This window comes from Rattus norvegicus, chromosome 15, assembly GCF_036323735.1.
Source record: "Rattus norvegicus strain BN/NHsdMcwi chromosome 15, GRCr8, whole genome shotgun sequence".
Classification (NCBI taxonomy): Eukaryota; Metazoa; Chordata; class Mammalia; order Rodentia; family Muridae; genus Rattus; species Rattus norvegicus.
The window spans coordinates 60345949-60372139 of record NC_086033.1 but is presented as its reverse complement, the minus strand read 5'-3'; the positions used below and the strand labels follow the sequence as shown (position 1 = coordinate 60372139).

General features: G+C 42.5%; 1 protein-coding gene and 1 long non-coding RNA gene across 11 annotated transcripts in view; one reads left to right on the top strand and one right to left on the bottom strand.

Annotated features, from left to right (window-relative positions):
- Positions 1-2141: 2141 nt before the first annotated feature.
- On the bottom strand, positions 2142-6783 carry LOC120097049 (uncharacterized). Its single transcript, XR_010057964.1, has 2 exons — positions 6570-6783; positions 2142-3340 (listed from the first exon to the last, which is right to left on the bottom strand). It is a non-coding gene; the product is annotated as an uncharacterized LOC120097049 (long non-coding RNA).
- Positions 6660-26191, top strand: part of Akap11 (A-kinase anchoring protein 11) — a 44642-nt gene continuing 25110 nt past the window's right edge. For 6 of the 10 annotated variants that reach the window (XM_017599779.2, XM_063274563.1, XM_063274562.1 and 3 more), the window contains exons 1-4: positions 20016-20064; positions 21287-21396; positions 23077-23193; positions 25068-25115. In XM_017599779.2, the coding sequence (XP_017455268.1) occupies positions 21337-21396; positions 23077-23193; positions 25068-25115 (225 nt within the window). In that variant the 5' untranslated portion in view covers positions 20016-20064; positions 21287-21336. The other 4 variants (XM_063274564.1, XM_063274565.1, NM_001394793.1 and 1 more) reach the window with 4 other exon arrangements.

Here is a 26191-nt window from a genome sequence, read left to right as displayed (position 1 = left end):
TCCTGGATGATTTTGTTCAATTCCTTCATCTATTTGGCTGTGTTTTCCTGTAATTCTTTAAGGGATTTTTGTGTTTCCTCTTTAAGGGATTCTACCTGTTTACCTGTGTTGTCCTGTATTTCTTTAAGGGAATTATTTATGTCCTTCTTAAAGTCCTCTAACATCATCATGAGATATGATTTTAAATCAAAATCTTGCTTTTCTGGTGTGTTTGGGTATCCAGGACTTGCTCTGGTGGGAGAACAGGGTTCTGAAGATGCCAAGTGGCCTTGGTTTCTGTTGCTTTGGTTCCTGCACTTGCCTCCTGCCATCTGTTTATCTCTGGTGTTAGCTTGTCTTGCTGTCTCTGACAGTGGCTTGACCCTCCTGTAAGTCTGTGTGTCAGCACTCCTGGGAGACTAGCTTTCTCCTGGTGGTATCTGGGCACAGAGAGCTGTGGCACAGGGCCAACTCTGGGCACAGATGGAAACCTGAAGGACCCTATCCTAGACTGCTCCCTGGTTCCTGTCTCCTGAGGGCTCTAGGTGGGTCCCTCAGAGCAGAAGTGGTAGTCCTACCTGAGCTCTCAGGTGTGTCAGCACTCTCGGGAGACCAGTTCTCTCCCAGCAGGATCTGGGCACAGAGGGCTGTGGCACAGGGCCAGCTCAGGGTGCAGATGGAAACCGGAAGAATGACAACTGTCTTAAGTAATTGCACTGATTACATCCTTTCAAAAATGCTTGGTTTTGAATTTTAGACAATGATGCTTTACATGTTCTTAACTGACTGTCATATAATGGAAATTATTGATACCTAATGTTTTGATTTAATAAGAATAATTATTAGGTTTGAGTATGATATGTAATAACACTTCATTTTGCTAGTCAAGAAGGCCCTAACTTGGAACAGTGCTTCTGAAGTCACCCGTGTGCTATTTATTAATAACAGCTGTGGTGGGCAGGAGAGGTGACTCAGTGCTTTTGAACGCTTGCTCTTCTTGAAGAGGACCAGAATTGGGTTCCCAGCACTCACGCATTTTAGCTCACAACACTTTGATACCTTTGACTGTCCTCTGTAGATGTCATATGCGCATATGATACATGCAGTGTACATACCCCACCCACACAAACATGAAGGGTAAGTAGAGGCACGGCTTTAGAAACATTACTAGGTACTCTATTCTAATAATGCTGCAGTTGTATTTCTATAGGTCCAGAGACTTGCTGCAACATAATAGGTGTCCATATTATAAACATCGTAATAGATCATGATATGATGTATATGCTCTTTGTAATTGTTTGAATGAGAAATGCCTCTGACAGGTTCAGTTATTTGAACACTTGGTCCTCAGCTGGTGGTGACTCTTGTTTGGGGAGGTTATGGATCCTTCAGGAGCTGGAGTATATGATATATATATATATATGTATATATATATGAATGAAGTATAGTATATATAATGTATGTGTATGTATATGTAATATAGACACACATATATGCTGATGGAAGAAGTATGTTTATGTTCGTATGTACACACACACACATACACACACACACACACACACACACACACACACACACACGAGGCTCTGAGAGTATATACCTTGTTGCGTTAAATAATAGAAATGGCACCACCCCATACTACGTCAGGCACTGGCGGGCTGTTCTCATTTTGACAGACTCTCTAGCCCAGAACTCTCAAAATCTCTCCACCCAACTCACTAAGTTCCCATGGCGAATTGCTGCCACGCCAGCCCCACACATTCAAAGTCTGTGAGTAGCTAGGGTACCTGCCATAGTACCTTTCTCTTGAACTCAGTTGAGTCGCCGTGTGAAGGAAAACACCACACGAACTTAGGTTAGAGTCAACAGGTGACTGAATCTCTGGGCACAGCTACTAACATCATAATTAGTAAGCCATACTAAGTTAAATCCTCCTGTCGTGGATCTACCAGCTGAAATAATGCCTTTTGTCTTTGAATTGCTTTTGATCACAATATTTTTTCACAACAATGGAAAACTAACACTGTTAATATACTCTTGAAACAAAGGTGTGGAGACCAAGGGGATAGATAGCTCAGTGGTAGAGTACAAGACCCTGGGTTGGGTCCCCACCACTTCAAAGCAAAAATAAACAAACAACAATGTTGTAAGGACTTCATCACTTCGATTTTAAAAGCTTTTAATAATTCAAATGGGTTATAAATTTGTATTTTTCTACTTTCAGAATCCTTACATTGGGTTATTATCAAGTAATAGTGCTGTAATAATGCACGGTACAGGAGGGTTTCACTGTCTCTTCTGAGTTTTCTATGTTTTATGTGAGTCTGAGTTAACGTATAGCCATAACAAACAAACAAACCAGAGACAAGAACTGAAGGATGTGCACTAGAACTTGACACGTTTTCTACGAGTGAACTGACAGCTGGGTCCATCACTCATGCAGAACGGCTCAGGGAGGAATCCAGCAACTCAGCCAAGGGGCGAGTCAAGTTTTCAAACAGGAAGCAACATGGAATCTGCTTTGGCTATCTGAGGTTGCTGGTGTAGAGGTCCGAGCCTTCTGGGGAAAGACGATGCCTTCCTTTATAGTCAGAACGTCAAGGAGAGATTAAGTTGGGAGCCAGCTTTGTGTGGTGTGATCAGTCTCACTGACAGGCAGGACCAGGCTGACCTAGTTGATTTCAGCATGCACTGTGACATTAGTGCCAGATGTGATCAGGAACAGATCAATGTGGCTAGGCCATGGTTTTTCTATTGTGTCTGTCACCGAAGCATTGTGGCTCCGCCGGATCATGTCTACAAGTGAAAGCACCTTTTCGTTCATTACAGAAGGTCATGTGGGAGAGGACACTAGCAATTTACTTACTAAATTGTCCCTGTGGTGTCAGGTCTGACCTGTAATCTCAGCTGCTCAGGTTGCTGAGGGCTCAAGGCTCGCCTACTGTACAGAGTGAGTTCCAGGTCAGCTTGGGTTAATTTAGTAGGACTATCTCAGAATAGAAAGTAAAAACTGGGCAATGAGACTGCTTGCCTGGTGTGCCTGAGGCCCTGGATTCAATCACCAGGGCTATAAACACAAGCAAGAAGTAAACATTTTCTGGGGCCATGAGAGGGTTTCTCTGATGCTTTCCTAGGCGTCCTTAGAGCAAACTGTGTTCTGTAACCTGGCAACCTGCTGCCTCGGCTCTTTTGTACACTGGCCTCGTTTCTTCTCTTCCTTGAATTCTTCTTTGCCTCAGAACAAATCTGCAGCCGGCCTTGGCCTTGGCTTCCCTTAGCCCAGCACACGTTTAGATTGTAACTTTTACTCAGATTTTACTGCTAAGAAACATAGATGTGAATCCCGCTTGGATCCTCTGGTCTGGTGGAAGAGATGAGCATTAGTTAAATGTAATCACACAAATGAAAATCGTTACATGTGGGCAAGGGCTTCAGAGAAAAGGCAGAGTCCTTCATGCAGGGACTGAGGACATGACTTCCTGCAGGAATGACCACAGAGCCGACAGGTCCTGGGTTCTGGGCAGTCATAGAAGAAGTGCCGGGCTGAAGGCAAGGTCTGAAGCAGGGTCGGGTCGTGTGTCAAGACTCTCAAAGAGAGAATGGCATGAGAGCAAAGAAATCAAGTCGGGCCTCAGGGAGAAGCACAGGACTTTAAGCTGGTGAATGATGTGGTCAGATGTGAATTGTCTGAGTACAAATACTCCTGCAGGTACACTAACTATGCTCAATAGAGCACCCCCCGCCAAAAAAAAGCCACAGGAACAAAGAAAGTGTTTCTGTGGAACACTGGAAGTAAGGACTTCGTAAACTAGACAATTTTATGTCCTTTAATTTTAGAAAGATTTGTTATGTATAGGTATACGCACGTGTGCGCACGAGCACACACACACACACATACACACATATACGTGTGTATATGCACATACTTCAATGTATGTATGTAAGTGAACCACGTGCATGCAGTGCCCACGGCATTCAGAAGGGGGTGTTGGTTTTCCTGGAACTAGAGTTATGGACAGTTGTTAGCTGTCATGTGGGTGGGGGAACCTAATGTAGGTCTTCTGGAAGAGCAGCCAGTGCTCTAACTGTTGAGCCATCTCGCCAGCCCCATAAACATATTCTTTAAAATTAAAAATGGGAAACAACATCTGCCACAAAATGTTAGATAAATGTTCAGTACACACTATTAATAGCTCAAAGTGAAAACAACCCACATATCTATCAACTATAAGGTGATCAACACAATATACTATATGCATAGAATAGAATCATTGTTATTAAGAAGAAATGAAATCCTGACATGTTATAGCATGAATGTCCCTTAAGAACAATGTACTAAGTGGATAAATTGACAAAAAAAGATCACATATTATTTAATTTCATTAACATTAAATACCCAGACTAGGCAAGTTTATAGAAACAAAGATTATTAGTGATTGCTTAAGCCTGAGGGTGTGATAGGGGATTACTGGTTGCTAATGGGTATTTTTTGAAAACGGGAGGACAAAGTCATTTTGAAAATGAGATTACAATGTTGGTGCACAGTTCTGTGATTATACAACATGAAAATGCATGTAAGTTATATTGGAGTAAAACTATATATATATATACATATATTTATATAATGCACGTGTGCATGCATGTAAAAGATGTTTTGAAAGAATCTAAGAACTAGGGATACTTTAGGAGGTCTTACATTTCTTTTCTCTTTATATCCATAGCACTCCAAACAGCTAGCACAAAGAACCACAATCACTTCCCAGCTAGAGTAAGTTGGGATGGTTTATGATCCTGTTAATATGTTTGGATGGTAGAGTAGAGTCCTCTGCCCAAGTCATCTATACCAAGCAGCTGCTTCTATTAATCCTTATGAGAGCTGCAAAGATCCCAAAGAGCACTCCAAACTAGCCTTTAAAATAGCCTTATTTGAAGGAGTGGGGAGATTTCTTTTAAAGGTCTTGTTAAAATAATACTTGACACATTTTTCCCTTCTTAAATCTTATTAAAAGTAAGATGCTAACTTTCAGATGTTGCATTGCTCTGGTCAGGCACATGGGAATGTTTTGGATGTGACATAGATTCACAGTGGCTCCAGAGGAAGGGACTATGGGGGTGAGCAGGTGGTGTTACTTCCGTTTCCACACCCAGAGGCCAGCATTTCTTAGGAAAGCATTCCTGGTATCTGGCTCAGTCAGTTACAGTGTCTCAGTTGGTGTGTGAGGTCCAATTTCACTTGGCTTGCCCAGCCTGCTATCTCGTCTTTCAGAAAAGTTCATTTCCCTCACCTGCTTCCCCTGCCAGGGCAAGCGCGACAAAATGGAATTCAGTCTCAGCCAGCCTGTGTGGAGACCAGAGTGCCTTGTTTTATGTACGAGGAACTTGAGACTCAGGATCATAAAGAGCTTATGACTTGCTTATGTCACTAGTTAGTGGAGTGTTTCATACTGGAAGACTTCCTGATTTCTTTTGTTTTGAATTAAACTTCTTTTTCCAGCCTCCAACCTCTTTTCTAATCTCACTCTACTAAAATCTACAAAGAACATTATTTTATGTTCCATATTTTTTAAAAAGTATTTTTTAAAAAGCTAATTGTTATTATTCCCTCCTATAAAAAAAATAAATCTTTAAAGCTGCTCACTGTACATTCCCAGTTCTTTTCTTGGCTGATACAGCTGTAAGAGATCTAGCCTCCATTATCATCCCAGGTTTATTTCTTGTTGTCGTTCAAATGTGCTTGCTACATTACATCCCAATTTCGGGCATGTGAGTTATCCTACTTTTTGCTAGCGATGCTCTGCCCTCCCATTTTTGTAGGGCTATTATCCAAATCACTGCTTTTATCTTTCCTCCCACAAGGGCACCGCCCCCAAGTAGTGGCCCAATTGTAACCACCATCAGATTGTGATGATTTGCGAGTTAACACCTACAGATCTCTCTTCCCAGCCCCCAATCTCTACATCCTAGTCTATTTGCCTTCATCATGGTTCAATAGACAAACTGGGATGATAACTAAAAAGCTGTAGTAAGGATGACAGCTTTCGGCTGAAGAAAACGAATATATGAATGTACTCTTTCTTGTTCCTCTTCCCTGAAGAGGACAAAAGAAGTAAGGAATATATACTTCAAAACGTCTTTCTCATCTCTCTGCCAACTTGAGGACCGGATGTCCTTGAGGAGACCATGCAACGTGACTGTACTGATCCTTCCGATTTAAACAGGAGTCACATAGCTTGTCATCCAAGGCTAGGGTTCTTGGTGGTCAAAGCCTTATTTCCCAATTTCAATGGTCCATGGGGTAGGGAGGTGCATTCCCCTTGGACTGACTCCAGAGGTTCAGATTGGGCCCGAGGCCTGGTGCTTTCCCCATCCCCCAACCCCCTGGTTTTCCCTGGTGATGTTGGGAACCGGGCAGAGTCATTCTGAGGGATGGGCCGTGCGTGGACCCTTGATCTAGTGGGCTGCCGCTGTGGGAAACCAGCCCCAGGAAGGTGGGGCGGACCAAGGCAGATAGTCTAAGGAGGCGGACGTCAGCTCCCTAGGCTCCATTGCTTGCTAGAGGAAAGGGTTAAGCGGTTCCCAAGGCAACGCACCAGGAAGCGCGCAAGACGTCAGCGGAGAGTTCGTAGGTCAGCTTCGGGTTTAAAGCTCCCACGGGCCGAGGGCCACCCGGCCAATGGAGAGGGTGCCTCCACGTCACGTGACGGGCGACCCGCAGCTTTGCCCTCCAGAGCACGTGGGAAGATTTTTTCCCCCCTCCTTGTTCCTTTTGCGCGGGCTCGGCCACGGGGTTGTTCTCGCGAGAGGTGCGACTGCTCTCGCGAGAGTGAGTGGGCGGCGTGGGGAGGCGGCGGCGGTGGCGTCGCGGGCTGGGGCGGGCGAGGGATCGCCGCTGCGCCGCGGCTCGCGCCACCGGGCGTTGCGGGCCGTGACGGGAGGGTGACATGCCCGGGAACTGAGAGGCTGCGCCGCCGGGTGAGCGGGGCGGGGAGCGGGGAGCCAGCAGGCCTGGTCCAGACTGCGGCGGGGCGCCGTGGCCTCGCTGCGTGGGGCGCAGGCGGGAGGACAGTGCACTTTGTCCTCCGCAGCAGCATCCTTCCCTGTCAGCGTCCGAGCCCAGGTCCGCGACGTTGCCCTAACCTCAGATACCGCTGTTTGCATCGCTGTCACGTCGCCCCCAGGCTGGCCAAGCATCCGAACTGCGCTACCAAATAGAAAATGGGCTGGCCAAACCACAGTGACAGTACAATCTAAACCCCTCGTATGGCTTGGTGACAGCCCTTTACCTCTGCTCTTTAAAAAGAAAAAAAAAAAAAACCCTATTAGTTGGAGGTGGCTTAGCTTTAGGCATTAAGGCATTTCACGGTGAGCAATACTGCTGAGACACATCGCTAATGGCCTTGGCGCATACTGGAGTTAATATTCGCAGTTCTTCTTAGCTTTGTAATTATTCATTTGCTTCTAAAACGCCTGTTTTCCGTTGCATCTTCTCACCTTGTTAGCAGTGTTATTTATGTTGATACTCAATTTTGTTATGTATGAAAATATCTAAAAATAAGAGTGTCAGGAAAGGTGGAGTATTTATTTATGCAAAGATGATTTTGTTTTAATATCTTCGCGTTTGGGTGTGTGTGTGTGTGTGTGTGTGTGTGTGTGTGTTGGTAGAAGGCAGCTCAGTGCCTGGTATGATTGATGTCATTTTAAATAGTGTCACCTAATCTTTCAAACTGTAGGAGCATTTTTCAAGGAATATCCTGGTTATTCATACTTAATTGTGTTTTCCAGGCAGAACTGTGAATCATGGGTTGGCAGTAAATTAAACAATTAGTTGTGTTGTTAGTAGCTGACTTAGGAGGGATAAAGGGATATGAGGGAACTGGGGGAAGAAGTGGGTTTATAAGCTGTGCTGTGGCTAATGTAGATAGATAGCTACGAAACTGCTCAACTGATCTGCCTGGAAAGGAATTGGCAGTAAATACTCTGTGGCCAGTGATTTTTCCCAGTCGTTGAAGATACTGAAGTTAGAACCCCATAATTATAGTGAGAGTTTTGCTAGCCTTCTCTCTAACCTCTGAATTCCAGGGCTGCGACTAGGAAACAGAAGAAAATCCTCTGGGAGAAAGGATGGTACATTTTATTTTAATTCCAAAGATTTAGTGTCTGGGAAAGGAACTCAGCCAATTCAAAGCATAATGCAGCAGGTTGTCTAAAGGGAAAATTCCAGTTATAAATAGGGGAATTCTAACCACACACGAAGATATGAAAAACTTAGGTGAATGGGCAAAGGAGATTACAAAAGTTCCCTTCCATTCCTCTAACTTGTGGCAAGGGTTTCAGACTTTTAGGGCAGTGGTTGCTCTGTCTTGTGTTTGGAAAGCAATTAAATTAACTTTGGATGGAGTAATTACTTACGTAATTTTTTTCTTTTTCTCCTTTTCTTTTTGTGAAGTGGCCCTGGTAGTAAAAAGAATTAACCAGTAAAAGAACGAGTGTTGGGAGGTTAGAAGATCTGCATTTGCTTGAGTGGCAGTAGAAGGCAGACACACTGGCATTCTGGCCCAGGAAAAAATGTGCCTTACTGTTTTAAAAGCAAACGGGGCAGATCCATTTCTTTTCTTCTCTTTTTTCTTTTCTGTTCTTCCTTTGAGAAAGAAATTAATTGAAAATGACCTCCTGAAGATAAGCACTCAGAATGTATGGATTATTGACTGGACTTGACAGGAGGAGGAAGCTTAGTGATTTTGTGTTAGCCTCTGACTAGGTGTTTTTCCTTTGACCTTCCTTAATGGTTTGAGGATTATTTGGCTGCCAGAATCAAAAGGCCATTAGAATTAGCTTACTTGAAAAAGGCATTTGTCATAATTTTGTAACACTGATGCCAAGGTCCAGTTTGCAATTTTAGCTCAGTGGCTGGGAAACTGGACCATCTTGAGGTTGGAGCACATAGAGTTTTCTTTTAGTTCCCTTCTACTAGCTGCATGCCCTCCTCAGTTGTTAAATAATCACCTTCTCCTGAAACCTCTTGGTTTTTGTTCTTTGGTTTGCCAGAGTGTTCACATCAGACCCACCTTGACTTGGCATCATAGTTCCTACTGACCTCTTTAACTCTCAATTCAAAATGTCTGTACATGGAGAGAAAGCAGTGGTCAGCTTTCCAGGTCTTGTCAAGTTGGTTTAGCATAGAGTAGGAAGATGTAGAGTAGGAAGTTGACAACGGGAGGTGGATGGTGGGGAACTACACATGTGGCTTCTCAGACTGCTTCAGCAAGGTCTTTAAGATGTGGGACATCTGTAGTTGGGAGGAAATGATGGATACCTCTGGTGTACTGTAGTGTCTTAGGGTTTGAGTTCTTCCCCCAAGTCCTGCATTGCACTTGGTCTCAGCTACCTAGAGTTGTAACCAGATTCAGTGATCCCTTTCCAGGACAGGTTCTCTTGGGTTTGTTAGGTGACAGACTGCTTAAAATAATTTATATAATGGGCATAATGATGCCATGAGAATTGTAGATTCACATGTGTGACACAGTTTCTTTCTAGCTGGCAAATTGCAGTTATGGTGCAGAAGTATGATGTGTCCTGTTTGTTGCTGACTCTGTACTGGGCTTCTGCAGTGTTCAGAGAAGAAATTGTCATTTTTCTTTTCAGTCTAGTGCTGACTACACATACTTAGAACTTGTTTAAAAACTCCTACCACCTGTGCTTTAGATTGACACATAATTGTGGTTCCCCACTGCTTTTTTTTTTTTCTTCTTCTTTTTACCTGCCTTGAACCATTGATAGTAATTATTCCTTTAGATTTTTGGATAATCTTATATTCTCTTCTACTGTCTTGGGTCAGCTTTAAATTCTGAATGTATAAATGATTCTTAGAGTACCATTTCCAGGTTTGACATTGAGTAAGTCTGTTATTAGTTGCTTTTTGGATAATGCCATATTGATGTAAAGCACCGTCTTCCAATTATTTCATAATTGATGAAGACTCTGCTTTTCCTCTGCTTCTCTTAAGTTCAGACCTTAACTTCAGGTTTCACACCTCCCTTCTCATTACTACTTATATATCCTTGATGAAGGCCTCTGTGCAGGCTTACATGATTCTCCTGTGGCCAGGCAGCACACCTTCTGCATCCGCCTCACTCACATTATCTGCTCCTGGCAGCCTGGGGCAGAGGCTCACTATGTGTGTGATGCTTTTCAGTGATGTGCCGTTAGAGTCAGGGAGTCACAGGCAGTCCTGGGAAGAGATTTGTTCCATGACTCCAAAACCAGCCGTGGTTTTGTTCAGAGACAGTCTGTAGAGGATGGTGCATAGTAGTAAGGACATAACTGTGTGGTCATGACAACATGATCGCGTTGACAATAGTGCTGAAGGTTTCAGTTTGTGTGTTTTCTTCTTGAAGTTATATTTACAACTGCTGTAGACGGAGTTACAGTTCATACTTAATGTCTGTCAACAAGGCCCTGATACTTGAAATACCAATGGCTGGCTGGACTTAGACGTACTTTAGGAATGTGGTTGAAAGACCAGTGACATTTTTCTATGGCTGTGTAAGAAAATAAAAATGGTTAACTTCAAACAGTTCTTGTCTAAGTGACCCTGCTCACTTAGACATTGTTAACAGTGTCCCTCAATTTCATATGCTTGACAATTAATTCCCTTAACTTTTGTTTGTTCAGTTCAGTAAATAATGGGTTTGGTTTTGATAAGAACTTTGGAGAATGTAGAGAGATAAGTAAGGCCTGGCCTTGGAGAGTAAGTGAACTCTTGACTGAAAGGTTTTCTGCATCTTAGCCACTGTTACAGACACTTGAGGACTGGTGAGTGAATGTTGCTAGTAGTTAATGCAGGGCATAAATGAATCCACTTAATTGTAATACAAGGCACCATAGTTTCCAGTGCTAAAGCTAGCTTTGCTCTGCCAGGCACATGAGAGGACTTCTGGAGAGTTGTTTTTCACAGCTGGCATCCGGAGGACAGACAGGCCCACCTTACAGCAAAGACTGATCTGGCCCTTAGTGCTGGATATGAACAGCCAAAAACTATCAGAAAGCCAGTGTCTTAGTCATTGTAGAAATGGAAATGCTCTTTCTCCTTAATGTAATTGGCTATTGTTTAGGAAGGCAGTTAGGAGAGTTGTGGTATTTTTAGATTTAGTAAGTCAAGCAGTACTCTGTGCCTGAGGGAGGAACCAGCATGTGAGTCCTGCCTTGCCATGCTGTTGTCATGGCTGAGGCGGAGCCTAAGCCTTGTCTCTGCAGGCGAGGACAGCATCACCCTGTCCTCCCACTGCTCACTGTTAGTGCTAATTCTGTTTCCTTTCTCTGCTGGCCACTGTAGGGCTTAGAGCTTTAGCTCAGCACGGCCTGTTTTTGCACAGTACCATTTTATACGTGATGTAGCATCTAATGACTGACTTCTCACAGCTCACCCACCACATCCTTTGTTCTCTCTGTCCTGCCACTCACTTCAGTGTCTAATCAGTTGATATCTTTAAGCTATTTTTTTAAAGTGACTACAAACTGAGGAAATCCTCGTACATTACTGTTTTTACCGTTTCATCTTCCATTATTACTTTGGAAGGTTCAGGTCCATCTAGTATTGTTTTCCTTTGCCTGAAGAGTTTCTTCTCATAGTTAATTTTTTGTGATCAGCTGGTGATGAATGCTCACAGCCCTGATTAGTAAGAAGACATTTATTTTGTCTTACTCTTTGAAAGGTATTTTTTATCATGTGTGGCTGTTAACACTTTCCTCTCTTTCTGTTGTTAGAACTGATGATCATTGTCCTGCTCCAGGCTGCCTAGTGTCAGGCCTGCTGTCCGCCTCACTCTCCTTCCTCATCACTGGGAAGATGTTCTTTTGTTTCTAACAATTTGGTTGTGACTCACATAGGTGGTTTTTAAAAAATGTTTTTAATATTTATTGGATTTTCTTAGATCTGTCATTGTTTTCATCAAATTTGGTACATTCCAGACCAATTCTAGACTGCTTTGCCTTCTTTTTCTTTTCTTTTTTTTTTGGTTCTGTTCCTCAACTGACCTTTTCCATGTACCTACTTTTTAAAACAAACAAACAAACAAACAAAAAAAACCCAAAAAATCAAAAACAATGCTTAATAGGTCCTAATGCTGTGGGATTGCCTGTTTTTAAATTCCTGTGTTTTGCTGTGATATTTTTTGTTTTATATTTTCTATTATATTATCTACAGTTTCACTTCAGTATTAAATCTGCTGTTAATGCATCAAGCATGTTAGAAATATTTCTTTTATTTATTTTTTTTCTTTTTTTCGGAGCTGGGGATCGATGCTAGGCAAGCGCTCTACCACTGAGCTAAATCCCCAACCCCACTTCTTTTATTTTTAGCGTTTTTATTCATATAGGAATTACACAGTGTCATGACAGTTTGGTACATGAATATAATGTATTAATCATTCACCCCATTAACTTCTTATGTCTTCCCACGCCTGGTGACTCCCTTTCTCTTTCTAACTAGTCTCTTTCTACTTTGGTGACTTTTTGGTGACCCGGTGAGTTTCAATAGGCTTTCTTACATAATACAGGTGAGGGATTATTTACAGGAGCGTAGTGCGGAGTACCTCACCAGTGGCTACAACACTGAAGGAAATCTCTCACTCTCCCTATCAACCTTTTACTGCCTATGGATTGTTGGTGAGGAGGGAAGTCTCGTGGAGCTCTACTCCGTAGCTACTTTTAACTGTCTATCCATCCTCAGGGAGAGGTTGAGCCTTGTGAGTCCCTCCTTTGAAACAAATGTTGATGGGCCGAGTCTTAAGTAGGTCTTGTCGAGGTGAGTACAGCTTCTTTGAGTGCATGCCCCTCATGTAGGGACACCATTCCTTCCATCTCCTCTCTGTGTTCTGTGAATTAGAGGGATGGGGCAGGTCTCCTGAGCATTCAGTAGTCAGTGATTCTCATCATTGACTGGTTGCTTGTCTGCATTACCACTGTCCGTCTTTGATCTGTGGAGCTACACAGAGTAATTTAGAAGATAATTTGGTGGGCACATTATTCTGTAAAACTATAGCTATAGCTTCCTCACTAGGGCCTATGACCCCCCAGCTATGAGGGACTTTGGTTTGCCGTACCAGATGTGAACTCCCTCTTGTTCCAGTGAGAAAGCCATTGGCTATTCTCATAATTTGCCCTTATTGCATCAGTGGGCAGATCTTGCCTGACAGGTTAGTAATGTGGTACAGGTGAGTAAGCCTGTTTATGAAAATCCACCCCCAACAACCTACATAGCACTTTCCAGCAGGGAGGAAGCTTCTGTCTCAGTTCCGTGTGGTATCTTCAGTAATATGGTCTACCAGCAACCACCAACAGTGGCAGTTCCTGTATTGTTTTGGGGGCTGTAGAGCCTCCCGGACTAACAACTCATAAGGCACCTTGGCATTGAATTGTTCACTTAATAACCTGTGCAGGCTACCTCTTCATATTTAGTTTTATCAACCACATGTCAGGCATTTCCCACAATCTTTGGTTTTGATTGACCCTCACCTCATCCTCTCTCCCATCTCCCAACCCACTCCTCTTGACTTAATCTGTTCATTTGCAGGGTTCCCCTTCTTTCCTTGTCAGAAGTTCTGTTATAGTCTGATGTCTTGTGTTTCTTCCTTTATCATGATCATGTTTTCTTCCCTCTTGAATGTATAGGGCACAGTATATTAGTCAATTCTGTAAAGGAACAGAATTCATTGAATGTGTTTTTATGTATTAAAAAGTGTGGATGCTTCAGTCCTTAAAGGGGGGGGCAAAAATATTCATAGGAGGGGATATGGAAACAAAGTTTGGAGCAGAGACTGAAGGAACAGACAGACATCCATAGTCTGCCCACATGTGCCCTATATATATATACAGCCATCAAGACTGGATAAGACTGATGAAGCCAAGAAGTGCATGCTGACAGGAGCCTGATATAGCTGTCTCCTGAGAGGCTCAGCCAGAGCATGACAAATACAGAGGCCAATGCTAGCAGCAAACCATTGAACTAAGAATGGGTTCCCTTTTGGAGGAGTTAGAAAAAAAGACTGAAGGAGCTGAAGGTGTTTGTAACACCGTAAGAACAATATCAACCAACCAGAGCTCCCAGAGACTAAATCACCATCCAAAGAGTACACATGGACAGACCCATGGCTCCTGCTGCATATGTAGCAGAGGATGGCTTTGTTGGGCACCAATGGGAGGAAAAATCCCTTGGTCCTGCTAAGGCTGGACTGCCCCCCCCACCCCCCACCCTGTGTAAGGGAATGTCAGGGCAGGGAGGCGGGAAGGGGTTGGTGGTTGGAGAGAGGGGAACACCCTCATGGAAGAAGGGGAAGGGGAGATGGGATAGGGGGCTTATGTCTAGGAAACTGGAAAAGGGAATAACATTTATGTAAATAAAATAATATCCAATAAAAAGGGGACAGATTTATTAGTGTGGCTCATAGGATGTGGGCTGGCTGGTCTAAAAGTGGCTACTCCTAAAGAAAAAACCAAAAGTACATTTGTTTTTCAGTCCTTGATGTTCAGTGTCTTGGTTGGTCCTCAGTCTGTGCTGGAATCCTGCAGAAGCAGCCTCTGACACCAGTGAAGCAGTGCCTCAGCAACAGGGTAGATGAACTTGCCAGCAAGAGTGAGCGAGCAGGCAAGCAGAGCAAAAGCTTCCTTATGTAGGCTGCCACCACAAGGGGTAGCCCAGATTTAGGGTGGGTCTTCTGCCTCACATGACTTGAGAAATCTTCTCACCTCAAGTGATCTAAACAAGGAAATCCTTCATAGGTGTATCCAGCTACCTGGGTTTCCATGGATTCCAGATGAAGTTAAGTTGACAACCAGGATCAGCATCATACGACATAACATTGATTTCATGCTCATGCGCTTGCTCTCTCTCTCTCTCTCTCTCTCTCTCTCTCTCTCTCTCTCTCTCTCTCTCTCTCTCTCTCTCTCTCTGTTTCCAGTGTATCACTTCTAGGTGTATAGTTGTTGCCCTTTTCTCTCTCCCTGTTAGGGTCAGGTTTCCCTCCTTTATATATTGTCTGTCCACCATTGAGTTTTTCCAGTATCGCTTCCTTGATGTGCACTTTTCCAGAGAGCTGGCTGTAGTTGGACTGCACAGTTAGATTATTTGTACTCTGAGGGTTGTTTCAAGGCCCACGTTGAGGTTTTGTTAGTGGTGATGTTTTGATTTCCCATCCCAATGTGGATGGCTTCTGGGGAGGCTGCATGTTGTCTGATGGGCTACAGGAGTTTTGCTTTTCCCTACTCTCTTGGTAAGAATATGAAGTATTCCAAACCCAGTTTGGTCTTGAGTACTGCTTGGTATACTGCTCTTGAATCACTCCTCAACCTCAGATGCTAATTTGTATTTTGCTAACAATTATAGGAAAACCTTCCTTTAGACCTCTGGAGCACTTGCTACCGTTGCATTTTTCCTTTAATACTCTGTTCTATAACATGGACCAGCATTGTCTCTAGAACTCACTGTGACTGCCAGACTCCCCGGCTTTGCTGTCCTGTGTTGTGACCTGGAAGTCGCTGGCAGGCAGTGTTTCCTTTCTGAGGTATCAGTTACACCCTACATTGCTGTTGTCTGATGTTTGAAAACCAGTGTTTCATATATATGCTGTACTGTTTTGTTGTAGTTCAATGCAAAGTTAAATTTAACACTTGACCATTTGGTATGTGTTGAAATATATTTAGAACACTTGTTACATATCTCAGACACAGTAGGACCTGTTAATCAACTAAAAAAGACATTATATGTAGGCATATCTATTTGAACATATAAGTATATACTTAGCTCTTTAATTTAAAGATTACTGGGTTTTTTTGAGAGTCTTGCCTAGACCAGCCTTGACCTCTCAGTCCTGCTTCAGTCCTGAACCTAAGGATCCAGTGTGTGCAATCGTAAGATTGCTTTTTATTTAGTGGGCATTTGAACCCTGCCATTTTCAAATACAAGTGTAATCTCCCTGAGTCACAAAAGAGATGTGTACAGACAGTGGCCCCAAAGAGTAAAGACAACCCCTTGGAAAGAAAGCATAGAGACATGACGAGTGTTGGGGAAGGGGCAGGGGAAGGTGAGGGAGAGTCAACTTTCCTCAGAGAGAGATACAGGAAAAGAGTAGATTTTAAAGCATGACAGATCAGGAATTGGTACTTTATTAGCTATGATCATCAGTAATGACTGAGGGAAAATCATGGTTGATTATACAGTTGGTTTGCTGGTATATAATGAAATAGAATAGAGTGTTTAGAGAAGCTTTATTCAGGTTTTAAGCATATCTTTAAATTCACATTTATTTATTTATTTAGGAGACAGGGTTTTTCTGTGTAGTTCTGTCCTAGAACTCCCTCTAGGGACTACCTGCCTCCCCACCTTCCAGTGCTGGGATTAAAGGTTGTGCTACTGCACTCAGCTTAAGCATAGTTATTTTTATAATAACTGTACTTGGCTTAGTCTGTTTTGTGTTGCTCTAATAAAATACTTGAGTTGTTTTCTAGAGAGAATACATTTATTTAGCTCACAAATTTAGAGACCGAAAGTTCCATATTCTACCTTTTCAGCCCTTAGTCAGGGGACGGAAGAGATGGAGCCGTGGGACGGGAAGCCAGAGAACTGGAAGGAGCTGCTTTATAACAGCTCTTGGAGTGCTTGCTCTAGTCCAGTGGGAGTCAGAACTGCCAACGAGCAACACTAATTCATTTGTCGTGGCTGTGCCTCCAGGGCCTAGAGGTCCCCAGAGCCCCAACTCTTTAATATTCCACTCTCTCTACCATACTGATGACCAACTCTCTAGAATGGGAGCCTCTGGGGAACAGCCCACACCCAAACCACAGCAGAGATACTTAACTTTAATGTCTAGTAGAACATTTAGAGAAAAGGAATTGAAGCTAAAGCATAGGACTGAATGGAAACTCTAAATTAGGAACTTAATCGTGTAGTTCAAATCACAGGTTAAAAAGTATCTTTGGAAAACTAAATAGGAAGAAAACCAATGGGGACAAGGATTAAAAAAAGAAAGTATTAAGGCCTCACAGAGACTTGAAGTGCTAGGATGGAGGTACTCATGAGGGGGTCCACTTGCTCAGAGGAAAGGGGCTGGGGGGGAGAAATGAGGAGGGGTGACCAGGAAGGGGGACAATGAGCAGGGTGTAAAGTGAATAAGTGAAAGGAAGAAAGAAAGAGAAAGAATAGAATTGATAAAAATGGATCTCGTAAGTATGTGTCTTTAGAAACAACCTGATTTTCAAGTTGTTTGAGAGCTAGTGCATAGAGGTGAGTCATGGGGTACAGTGACTGTTAGGAAGGTGTTTTACACCTGAGTCCTGATTATAAAAAAGGTCAAGTTACAGATGCTATTGACTTGAATGGTTCTTAAGCTAGAGATGAGCGAGGAAGGCTTGGGAAGTTGTATTTGTTTTGCATTTTAAATCATTAAGGAATTTATGTGCTTCTAGAAAATTATGAGATAATTTTGTCCCCGTAAAACCACTATCTGGCCAGAGGCCCACCCGTTGTCACACCACATGGAGTGGGTGGGCAGAAAATATCCAGAGTCCTATAGGCCACTAAGCCATGAGGCAGGGGCAGGCAGAAGACACCAAGAGACTCACCAGCTGTATGGCTTGTCCTCAGTGGAAGCCACTGTGGTGTGTTGGACTGATGGGAAGGAAAGAAAGGTGGAACTGAAGACTCAGGTAGAGAGGACTAACCTGATGTGAGGAGCTTGCCCTGCCTCCTGAGGCCATGGGGAAGTCCCAACCCTGGTGCTGCTGCTGAGGGCCTTATCTGGGTCCATGGCTATGAAGCAGTAGGGATCTGTGTCAATGTACAGGACTCACTGACACCAAAGGCCATGTGCATGATCCTAGTCTGGGCTGCTTCTTGAACATTGTTGATGTTCAAGGGCTGTGCAGAGCTGGCCCTACCTCTCACTGGCTGCAGCACTCTGGAGAGCTGGCCATGTCCCTCACCAGCTACATTGCTCGGGAGAGTGGCCCTGGGCACCTTGCTTAGGCAGCACAGTAGAACTGACTCTGCTGTTGGTGGCACGGGTGAGCTGAAGAGCAGCTCCTGCCCTCATTGCCTGCAGCACTTTGCACCTGTCCTGAACAGCACAGGTAGAAGCTGGCCCAGCCCCTTGTTGTCTGTGCCATTGGGTGAGCTAGCCTAGGCAGTTCTGGAGAGCTTGGCCTGGTAGTGTGTATATGGGAGAAAGCAGGTGGGCTGACCAACTCAGCTGCCACCCAGGCCCAGATCCAGGGCCTTATGTTGGCTCACCCCAACATCTACCTCATCTAGGAACTACTGGATGGAGTGAAGGGGCTGCACCTACAAACCCAAAGTGACAGAACCTCCATGGCACAGGACAACAGGATATCTGAGACAAGTCCTGGTGATGATCCAGTATTGATAGTATAGCAGAAACCAGAAGCCTCAAGCCAGACCAGTGACTCATTGCAATGAATATTTGCAAGTAAAGATGTGTGTACAAAAGGGACCTACCATGACATACTATAGCTTCCACATCAAGATTTTTGTTTGTTTTTGAAGATTTATTTATTTTTATGTGTATGAGTGCTCTATCTGCACATACACCTATGTGCCACAAGAGGGCATCAGGTCCCATTATAGATGGTTATGAGCCATCTATATAGTAGCTGTGGAATTGAACTCAGGGTTATGGTAAGAGCAGCCAGTGCTCTTAACTGCTGAGCCATCTTTCCAGCCCCATCTTTTATTTTCCTTTGAGGGGGAGGTTGTGAGGGCTGAGAGTAGATATGAAGGGACAGGGAGATGACTGAGATTGGGGTGCATGATATTAAATTCACAAAGAAGTTTTTAAAAACCCACTGCCTGTATCTATTTATAGGGTATATTTATAGTATCTGTATGTATATGTATGTGCATATGTACTATATATATATATGTATGTACATATTTACAGATTTTTTTTCTTTTTTTCGGAGTTGGGGACCGAACCCAGGGCCTTGCGCTTGCTAGGCAGGCGCTCTACCACTGAGCTAAATCCCCAACCTGATAGTTACAGATTTTATACTGAATGGGATAATGCCCGTGTGCTGGAACTGGCATTATTTTATTTGATAATTTATCATCTTCCCATAAATCAGATAGATGACATTTTATAACATTAAAAAAAATCCTCTATCAGTTTCTAGCACTGTATTCAAGATGCTTCCTAGGCTTGTGTAAACGTTCATATATGACGGTATCTGTCTGCTAGTCTGAAGTCATTTGTAGCATTTTACAAACCTGCTTCTTCACTCAAGTGTGCATTGTTCATTTCCCACAGCTGGGCAATATATAATATGTGAATTTATTTAAATCAGTGACATACTAGATTACTTTTAGGTTTTGTTTCTGGTTCAGTGACTAGTCTTGCACTGTATTTGCGTGCTATACTCTGCACTGTAGTTTGCAAAAGCATGTGTGCAGGGAGGTTTCGAGATACGAAGTTCCAGGATCGGAGGTGTGGATCTTTGTTCAGTGCTCTACAGATCTGTTCTTTGTTCTTTATAGTTGTTTCTCTGATTGTTTTCATGTCTCCATAAATTTTGTGATTTTTTTTATTCTAGATATGTATGTACAGTTTGTATTAAACCCGATTTTCCTGATGCATATTGCATTTGTGCTATTCCTCGGGAGATTTACTTTAATGGTGGTGGTCTTATTTTCTGTTTCTTGCCTGAGCTCTAGCCATTCCACTTCTTGCTGTTCCTTTCTGCTTGGCTTGTCTCTTACAACTCTCTTTTCAATTGTTTCCTTTTTATTATAACTGTGATTTCTTGCTTAGAATTCCTCTTTATTCATTCAGAATAGGGCATAAGCAGGCATTAAGTGTGAAGCTTGCTATGTCAGTACTTTAAGGGGAGATGTGTGTTTGCTCTTGTGCAATTGTAACCCAGCGTCTTCCTCGTTCTACAGCATGAGGGAGTCATCCCTCACTATTCCACTTTGTCCTTTACCTGCTTTTGGATTTGCAACGTTTTTTTTTTTTTTCTCTTTCTTAGAAGCATGCCATGTTATTCCACGGAGTTCTCTTACTTTGCACAGAGATTCTTTTGGTAGGTGTTTGGCTTAAGTGAAATACAGACTGACATGGCCATGTTCCTCACCATGATGATAATGGACTAAATACCTGAGACTCTAAGCCAGCCCTCAGACAAATGCTTCCCTTTATAAAAGTTGCCTTGGTCATAGTCTCTTCACAGCAATAGACCAGTGACTAAGATGATGGGTGATATGAATACATCTCTGTAATAAAAGATGAAATAGAATATAAAATTAGAACTGTACTAAAATTTAGCCTTTTTAAGATCTGTGGAGAGGACTAGAATGAAGTTATGCTGAAGACACTTCCTTGGAAACCTCAGTCAGGCATGCCTTGAGGAGATGAGTGTGGTTAACCGAAGATGATTGAAGCGTCTGTGAGCTTTCCTTAATACTTACTGCTGTCATGTTCTGTGTTTTGTTTTGTGTTATTTAGAATCCAGTTCTCTACTTCAGCCTTTACTGTAATTAAATATTTCCCTCCAAGGCCTGCATCCAGCAGGACCGCTGTCTTCTCACTGTCCTCGGTGTGCGGCACAAGCTGCCCTCAGTGGTTAGACCGCGTTCTACACTGAGACAGAGCAGTTGGCTGGTTGAGTAGTGTTCCAGTCTGGTGACATCCCCAAGTTTGTATGACAGCATCATTTAAAAGTCAGTATTAATTTGAGAGTTCTGTGTGTAAGATGTGTAATTCTACAGATTGTTTTCTGAGTTCTAGTCATTGGTATACTCTTAAACTTCCAGATAGGGAGTCTTTTGTTCATCTGTCATAGTATATGTACAGATTTCACATTCTCATTATATAGACTTAAAGCCCTCTGTTGAAGGGGTAATAATACCTGCCCCATTTAGTGTTGCCTAAGGATAGATGAGTGACTCTGGCTATGAGAATGGATTCCTTTTGTGACAGTGTCCAAGTTTATAAACATTTTCCCGATGGTCTTTGTTAAGGTTTTGCAGCTAAGAGGGGCAGTGCAATAGAATGTAATAGCAAACTATAATTGCAACTCTAAAAATATTTTGTAATACTTTTGAATCTCATTAAGGTGCCCATATTCACCTCTTTTTCACCCCCTGGCCCCACATACCTATCCATGGTGCTAAATAAGGCTTTAGTATTTGTGTTCAGATTTTTCTTTAAATGCCTACATTTGAAGAAATTATGTAGCAGAAAATGCTTGCTTGAGTCACAAAGCTGAGTAAATAAGTTGTTTTCCTTTACTATGTCTCCTTTAGGTGTGTTGTGGATTGACTCCGACAGTATCGCACACTGCAGTAACACAGTTATGGCGGCTTTCCAGCCTTTCAGAAATAGTCACACGAAGACTAAAGCATCTGTCCGAAAAGTAAGTCCCTTGTGCTAGGTTCCTTTCAGTGCAATTCTAAAAAAAAGTCGTTTTTTTTTTTAAGAATTTTCAAATGAATCTTAGTATTTATATACATTATAACATTAAATACTATGAAGATAAATGTGTATGAAAGTAGTGATGTCAAGTCACGATTGTTAATGATTTTAGTTTAAATCACTTAGAGACTTTTTTTTTAAAAAAGATGGAAAGGATGTGTGAAGAAGAAATGGGGAGAGGCACTGTACTGTGATGATTTTAGTCTCCTTAGTGACGTCTGTGTTCTTCTGAAGTCGCCCTGTTAGTCTTTGAGTACTTCTCTGCGTTCTGGTACGGCTCGTTGGTACAGCCTCTTTTGATGTTCTCTCTGTTTAGGGTCTGGAACCAGACATTTTTCTGAGGAGCTCTAGTTCTGTTAATTGCTGGTTGGTATTTAGAAGTCACAGTCTGAGTATGGGATCTGCTCAGTGCTACCTGAGAGTTACTGTTTCTAAGACCCTGCATTAGAAAAGTGTGTGTGTGTGTGTGTGTGTGTGTGTGTGTGTGTGTGTGTGTGTATTTTTAAAGAAATATGGACACATCTTGATAGGTGAGTTTGAAATTTAACATTACATCCCTTTTTCTTGAATTCCTTAATGTTATCTCTTAGATTACAGATTTGAGTTAGATGAACTTTTTATAGTTAGCTGTTTGTTACCTTCCTGTAAAATGTGAGGAGATAATGTGAATGGAATATAGTTTTCATGATATAGTGGGTGGAAAAGATATACATATGAATATTATAATCACAATATGTTTAATACAGATCAAGTGACCTTAATCTGCAAATAATAAAGGAGAAAATTAGACTAAAGGGTGGGGAGTTATCTTCAGCCTTGGTGTGGATGGGTTTCTGTAGGGCAGGATTGGGTGTAAGCATTCCCACAGGCAAGAAGAGCAGGCCACACATCAGAAGAGGGATGAATATTGGAGTTAGTGCCTTTCTGTCTGACTATGATAGTCATTGTCTCCTCCCTGCACTTGGCATTTTTGACAGCTTCCTTCCCCAGACACAGAGTCCTCTTACCTAATTTTTGTCATATAGCTGCTTTAAGACCACTGGGGAAAAAAAAAGACCACTGGGAAATCTTATTTTTAGTTCTGTTTTCTTTGTCTCTTAGGGAGGAATACTTGACGCTAATATGCCCTTTCTAGCTACCCCATTTCACTCAGTATAGGAATTGTTTCTGTTCTGCTAGAGACTCAGAGGTAATGTATGCAGTTTGCTAATTTTAGTGTAAGGCAGTGGTTTTCAACCTGCTCCCTCTTGACCCCCCTTTGGGTTCCATCTGAGTTATCCTACACACCAGATATTTACATTATGATTTCATACAGTAGCAAAATGACAGTTATGGAGGAGCAGTGAAATAATGCTATGGTTAAGGGTTACTACAGCATGAGCAGCTATATTAAAGGGTTGCAGCATTAGGAGGCTTGCGAGCCAGCGGTGTAAGAAGTGTAAATAAATCTGGAGCATAGGTCTGCATGGCCTTCCAGTAACTTGGCTTTTCCTCTCAACTGAATTGAGCTTAACAAATAATATAAAAAAAAAAACATTAATTGGAGAATGAACTGTAAAGCTTAAATATCTGCAAGTTTTCTTACTTGTCTTAGACTTAAATCATTTTGTTTATTCCACAGAGTTTCAGTGAAGATGTGTTCCAGTCCGTAAAGTCTTTATTACAGAGTGAGAAGGAGCTGTGCAGTGTATCAGGAGGAGAGTGTTTAAACCAGGATGAGCATGCCCAGTTAACTGAGGTTTGCCATTCAACTTTCTGAACCCCTTTGCAATTGCACACAATATGGTTTCATGCTGTTTGTATAACTGCAGGGTCTGTTTTTATTTTTGGTTGTGAGCCTAGCCTTTAACGGCTGAGCCATCTCTCCAGCCCCAGGGTCTGTTTTTAAAAGCTGTACATAATACTAATAATTGGGAAGCAGTTAGGTTATTTTGAGGGTATGACCTTGTAGGTTGACAGCGCCCCAAGCAGGCCTCATAATGGAGAGGGAGAGTATTTGGGCAACACAAATTAGACCTGATTTTTTGTTTTAATGATAATACCACATTAGATGGGTATGGGGTTGGAAGTCAATCTGGGATTAATTGAGGCAAGCAAAAATGCTCAAAATACATTGTGTGAAATTCTTAAATAACTAATAAAATGTTATTTAAAATGAAGTACCTGTTTTAATTAGTAGCTGACATTGATCAACTGTTCTTATTAGCTGTTGGTAAGTGCATAGGCACTACTGGCCTTTCACTGGGCAGGTAGGGCTTATCCAGTGGCCGCTGCTTTAATACAGTTTCTTTTCTCTTGAAAGGAAAAAATACACTTATTTCATGTAGACACTTTTTAAATCTTTTTCTTGACTGTCTCGGTGCTTTGATTTAAAGTATAAAGTGGTAAGTTTATCTTCAGAATTAAGATACTCGCACTTGGAAATGTGTGTGTGTGGGGGGGTGAGTTTTACATACCTTGCTTACCTATTTCTCTGCAATAGCAATTGTTTTTAATCTTTGTTTGAATTTGTTGTTGCTAAAAAGTGATTTTTTAAAAAGCATCTGTATTCCATCATCACATTCATATTACAAATTGGAATATAATATTGAGGGCTGAGAGTATAGCTTAAGAGTAGATCACTTGCCTAGCATGTGCAAAGCCTCAAGTTTAGTATTGGGTCTTCACAGGTTTCTGTTCCTTGAGGAATTCTTTATGGGAAAAGCTTCCTTCTCTAGAAAGAGGAGCATGCCTGTTAAATGAGTCGCATCCTGCCACCTGGATCTCCTCACTGGATTTCTGCGCACCTCCCTTTACTTTTCTCTCTGTAGGGCAGAGCACTCTTACTCTGCCTCCTGCCTGCCCTCAGTTTTGTAGCCTGTATCCTTGGTTGTTGTCAAGCTGCTCTTCCAGCCTGTTCCACGAGATCTTCCATATCACCAGAAGGAGCAGGCTCCCTTGGTACCTTCAGGGCCCGCGGTTATCGTAGTCTCCCTTTTGTGTTCAGCAAGGAAACTTGAAAGGATAGGAGAGATTTCTGTTCCATTTTAGGGTATGCATATCTCAAATATCTAAGGTTTTTTCCTTCCCAGTGTACTGGTTCATTTTAAGTATGTGAGCGTATGAAGTGTTGCTGTCTAGTGAGGAGGGAACCTGGGGAATCTACACAGGGAAGGTCTCTAAGAAGGCTGCTGGAACTCATAGGAACTTGTAGAATGAAGAGGGGCCAGGCCTAGAATGGTCCGAGGAAAACATTCATATCAAGGGGACACCACTGCAAGGACCTTAAGGAGTCACGTACAGGGCATGTGCTAGATGTAGAAAGGAGTCTCATGGGTTTGAATGAAATGAGGGCAGGCTGAAGGCTTCCATTAACAACTCTGGGAAGCATGGACAAGAGGCATGGCAGTGGACAAGTCCAGTGATGGTGAAAGTAAGAACACATGGCAGTGACGATGAGGATCAGGAGGGAGAGGGAAAGGTGAATGGTGAAGCTACAATCTTGGTCATTGGAAACACTGCCTGCCCCGTGTTTAGTACCATAGTACCATGCTTATACTGTGCCTTGTCAACATCCTGACCCAGGACTTAAAAACAGTAAACTAATGGAGGGGTTTTTTTTTTTTAATTCAGATCACATTTCTGGGCTTTAATGAAGAAACAGATGCTGCTCATATGAAGGTAGGGTCAATTTATTGAATTGGCAAAGACAGTGGGAGACTACTTAAATTTTGGAGACTGAAAATTTTACTGTAGAGCTCAAATTTTACAGTCAGCCAGGCATAATGGTGCATGCCTTTAGTTCCAGCACTCAGGAGGCAAAGGCAGGCTGAACTTTTGTTCAGGACCAGTGGCTGGTCTGTACAGTGTGTTCCAGGCCAACCAGGGCTACATAGTCTCTTTCCCTATCCCGAACCCCCAGAAACAAAGATAACATTTGAGTGTGATCTTTACATCTTCAATTTCAGCATTTTTACTAAGGATTCCTTTTTTGTTATTTATGAGACAAGGTCTTGTCAGATATCTTTGCTGTGGCCTTAAACTTGTAGAAAGCCTGCTGCCTCCACCTCCCAAGTGCAGGGATAACAACCGTGTGCTACCGTGACTAGCTTTCGTTGATAACTCTTGCTAAGGAAAGAAGATTTAAATTTCACTATTGAAATCATTTTTCTGAATCTTTAAACCACAGGCCATTTTCTCGATTCTGTTTATTATATTGCATGTAACATTTGTATATTTTGACAGTTTTCATAATTTGATTTAGTAGTAAAGTTCTGTATTTTTAGTGAAGTAGAATTAAGTATAAAAGGTCAGATTTGTAAAAGGTGTCAATGTTTGCACATTTATAAGTTTGTGCACATTTCATGTAGGCGTTTATAGGGGACTGGTAGTTGAGGTTAGCAGCCGTGAAGGGATGGCTGACATTACACAAATCACTGCAGAGTTCCCCTGTGCTGCTGCTAGACAGCTGGCAGGTTGTGTTAGTCCTCCCTGGTGAGGTCATCTGCAGCTTCTGTCTCGATTTTCATAGCAGAAGGAAGAACTGGTTTAACAGCAACAGGGAGGGCACACTCTCCAGAACAGCATGTAGATATATAACTGGACTCTCAAGGCTGATGCAGGAGTGTCACTGTGAGAGTCCGGCTTCGGCTGCATAGTTCTGAGCCAGCACCATCTACAGAGTGACACTGTTTCAGAAACAAAACAAACAGCACACCTCTGGTGGCCCTCAGGAGCTGTAGACAGGACCACCTGTA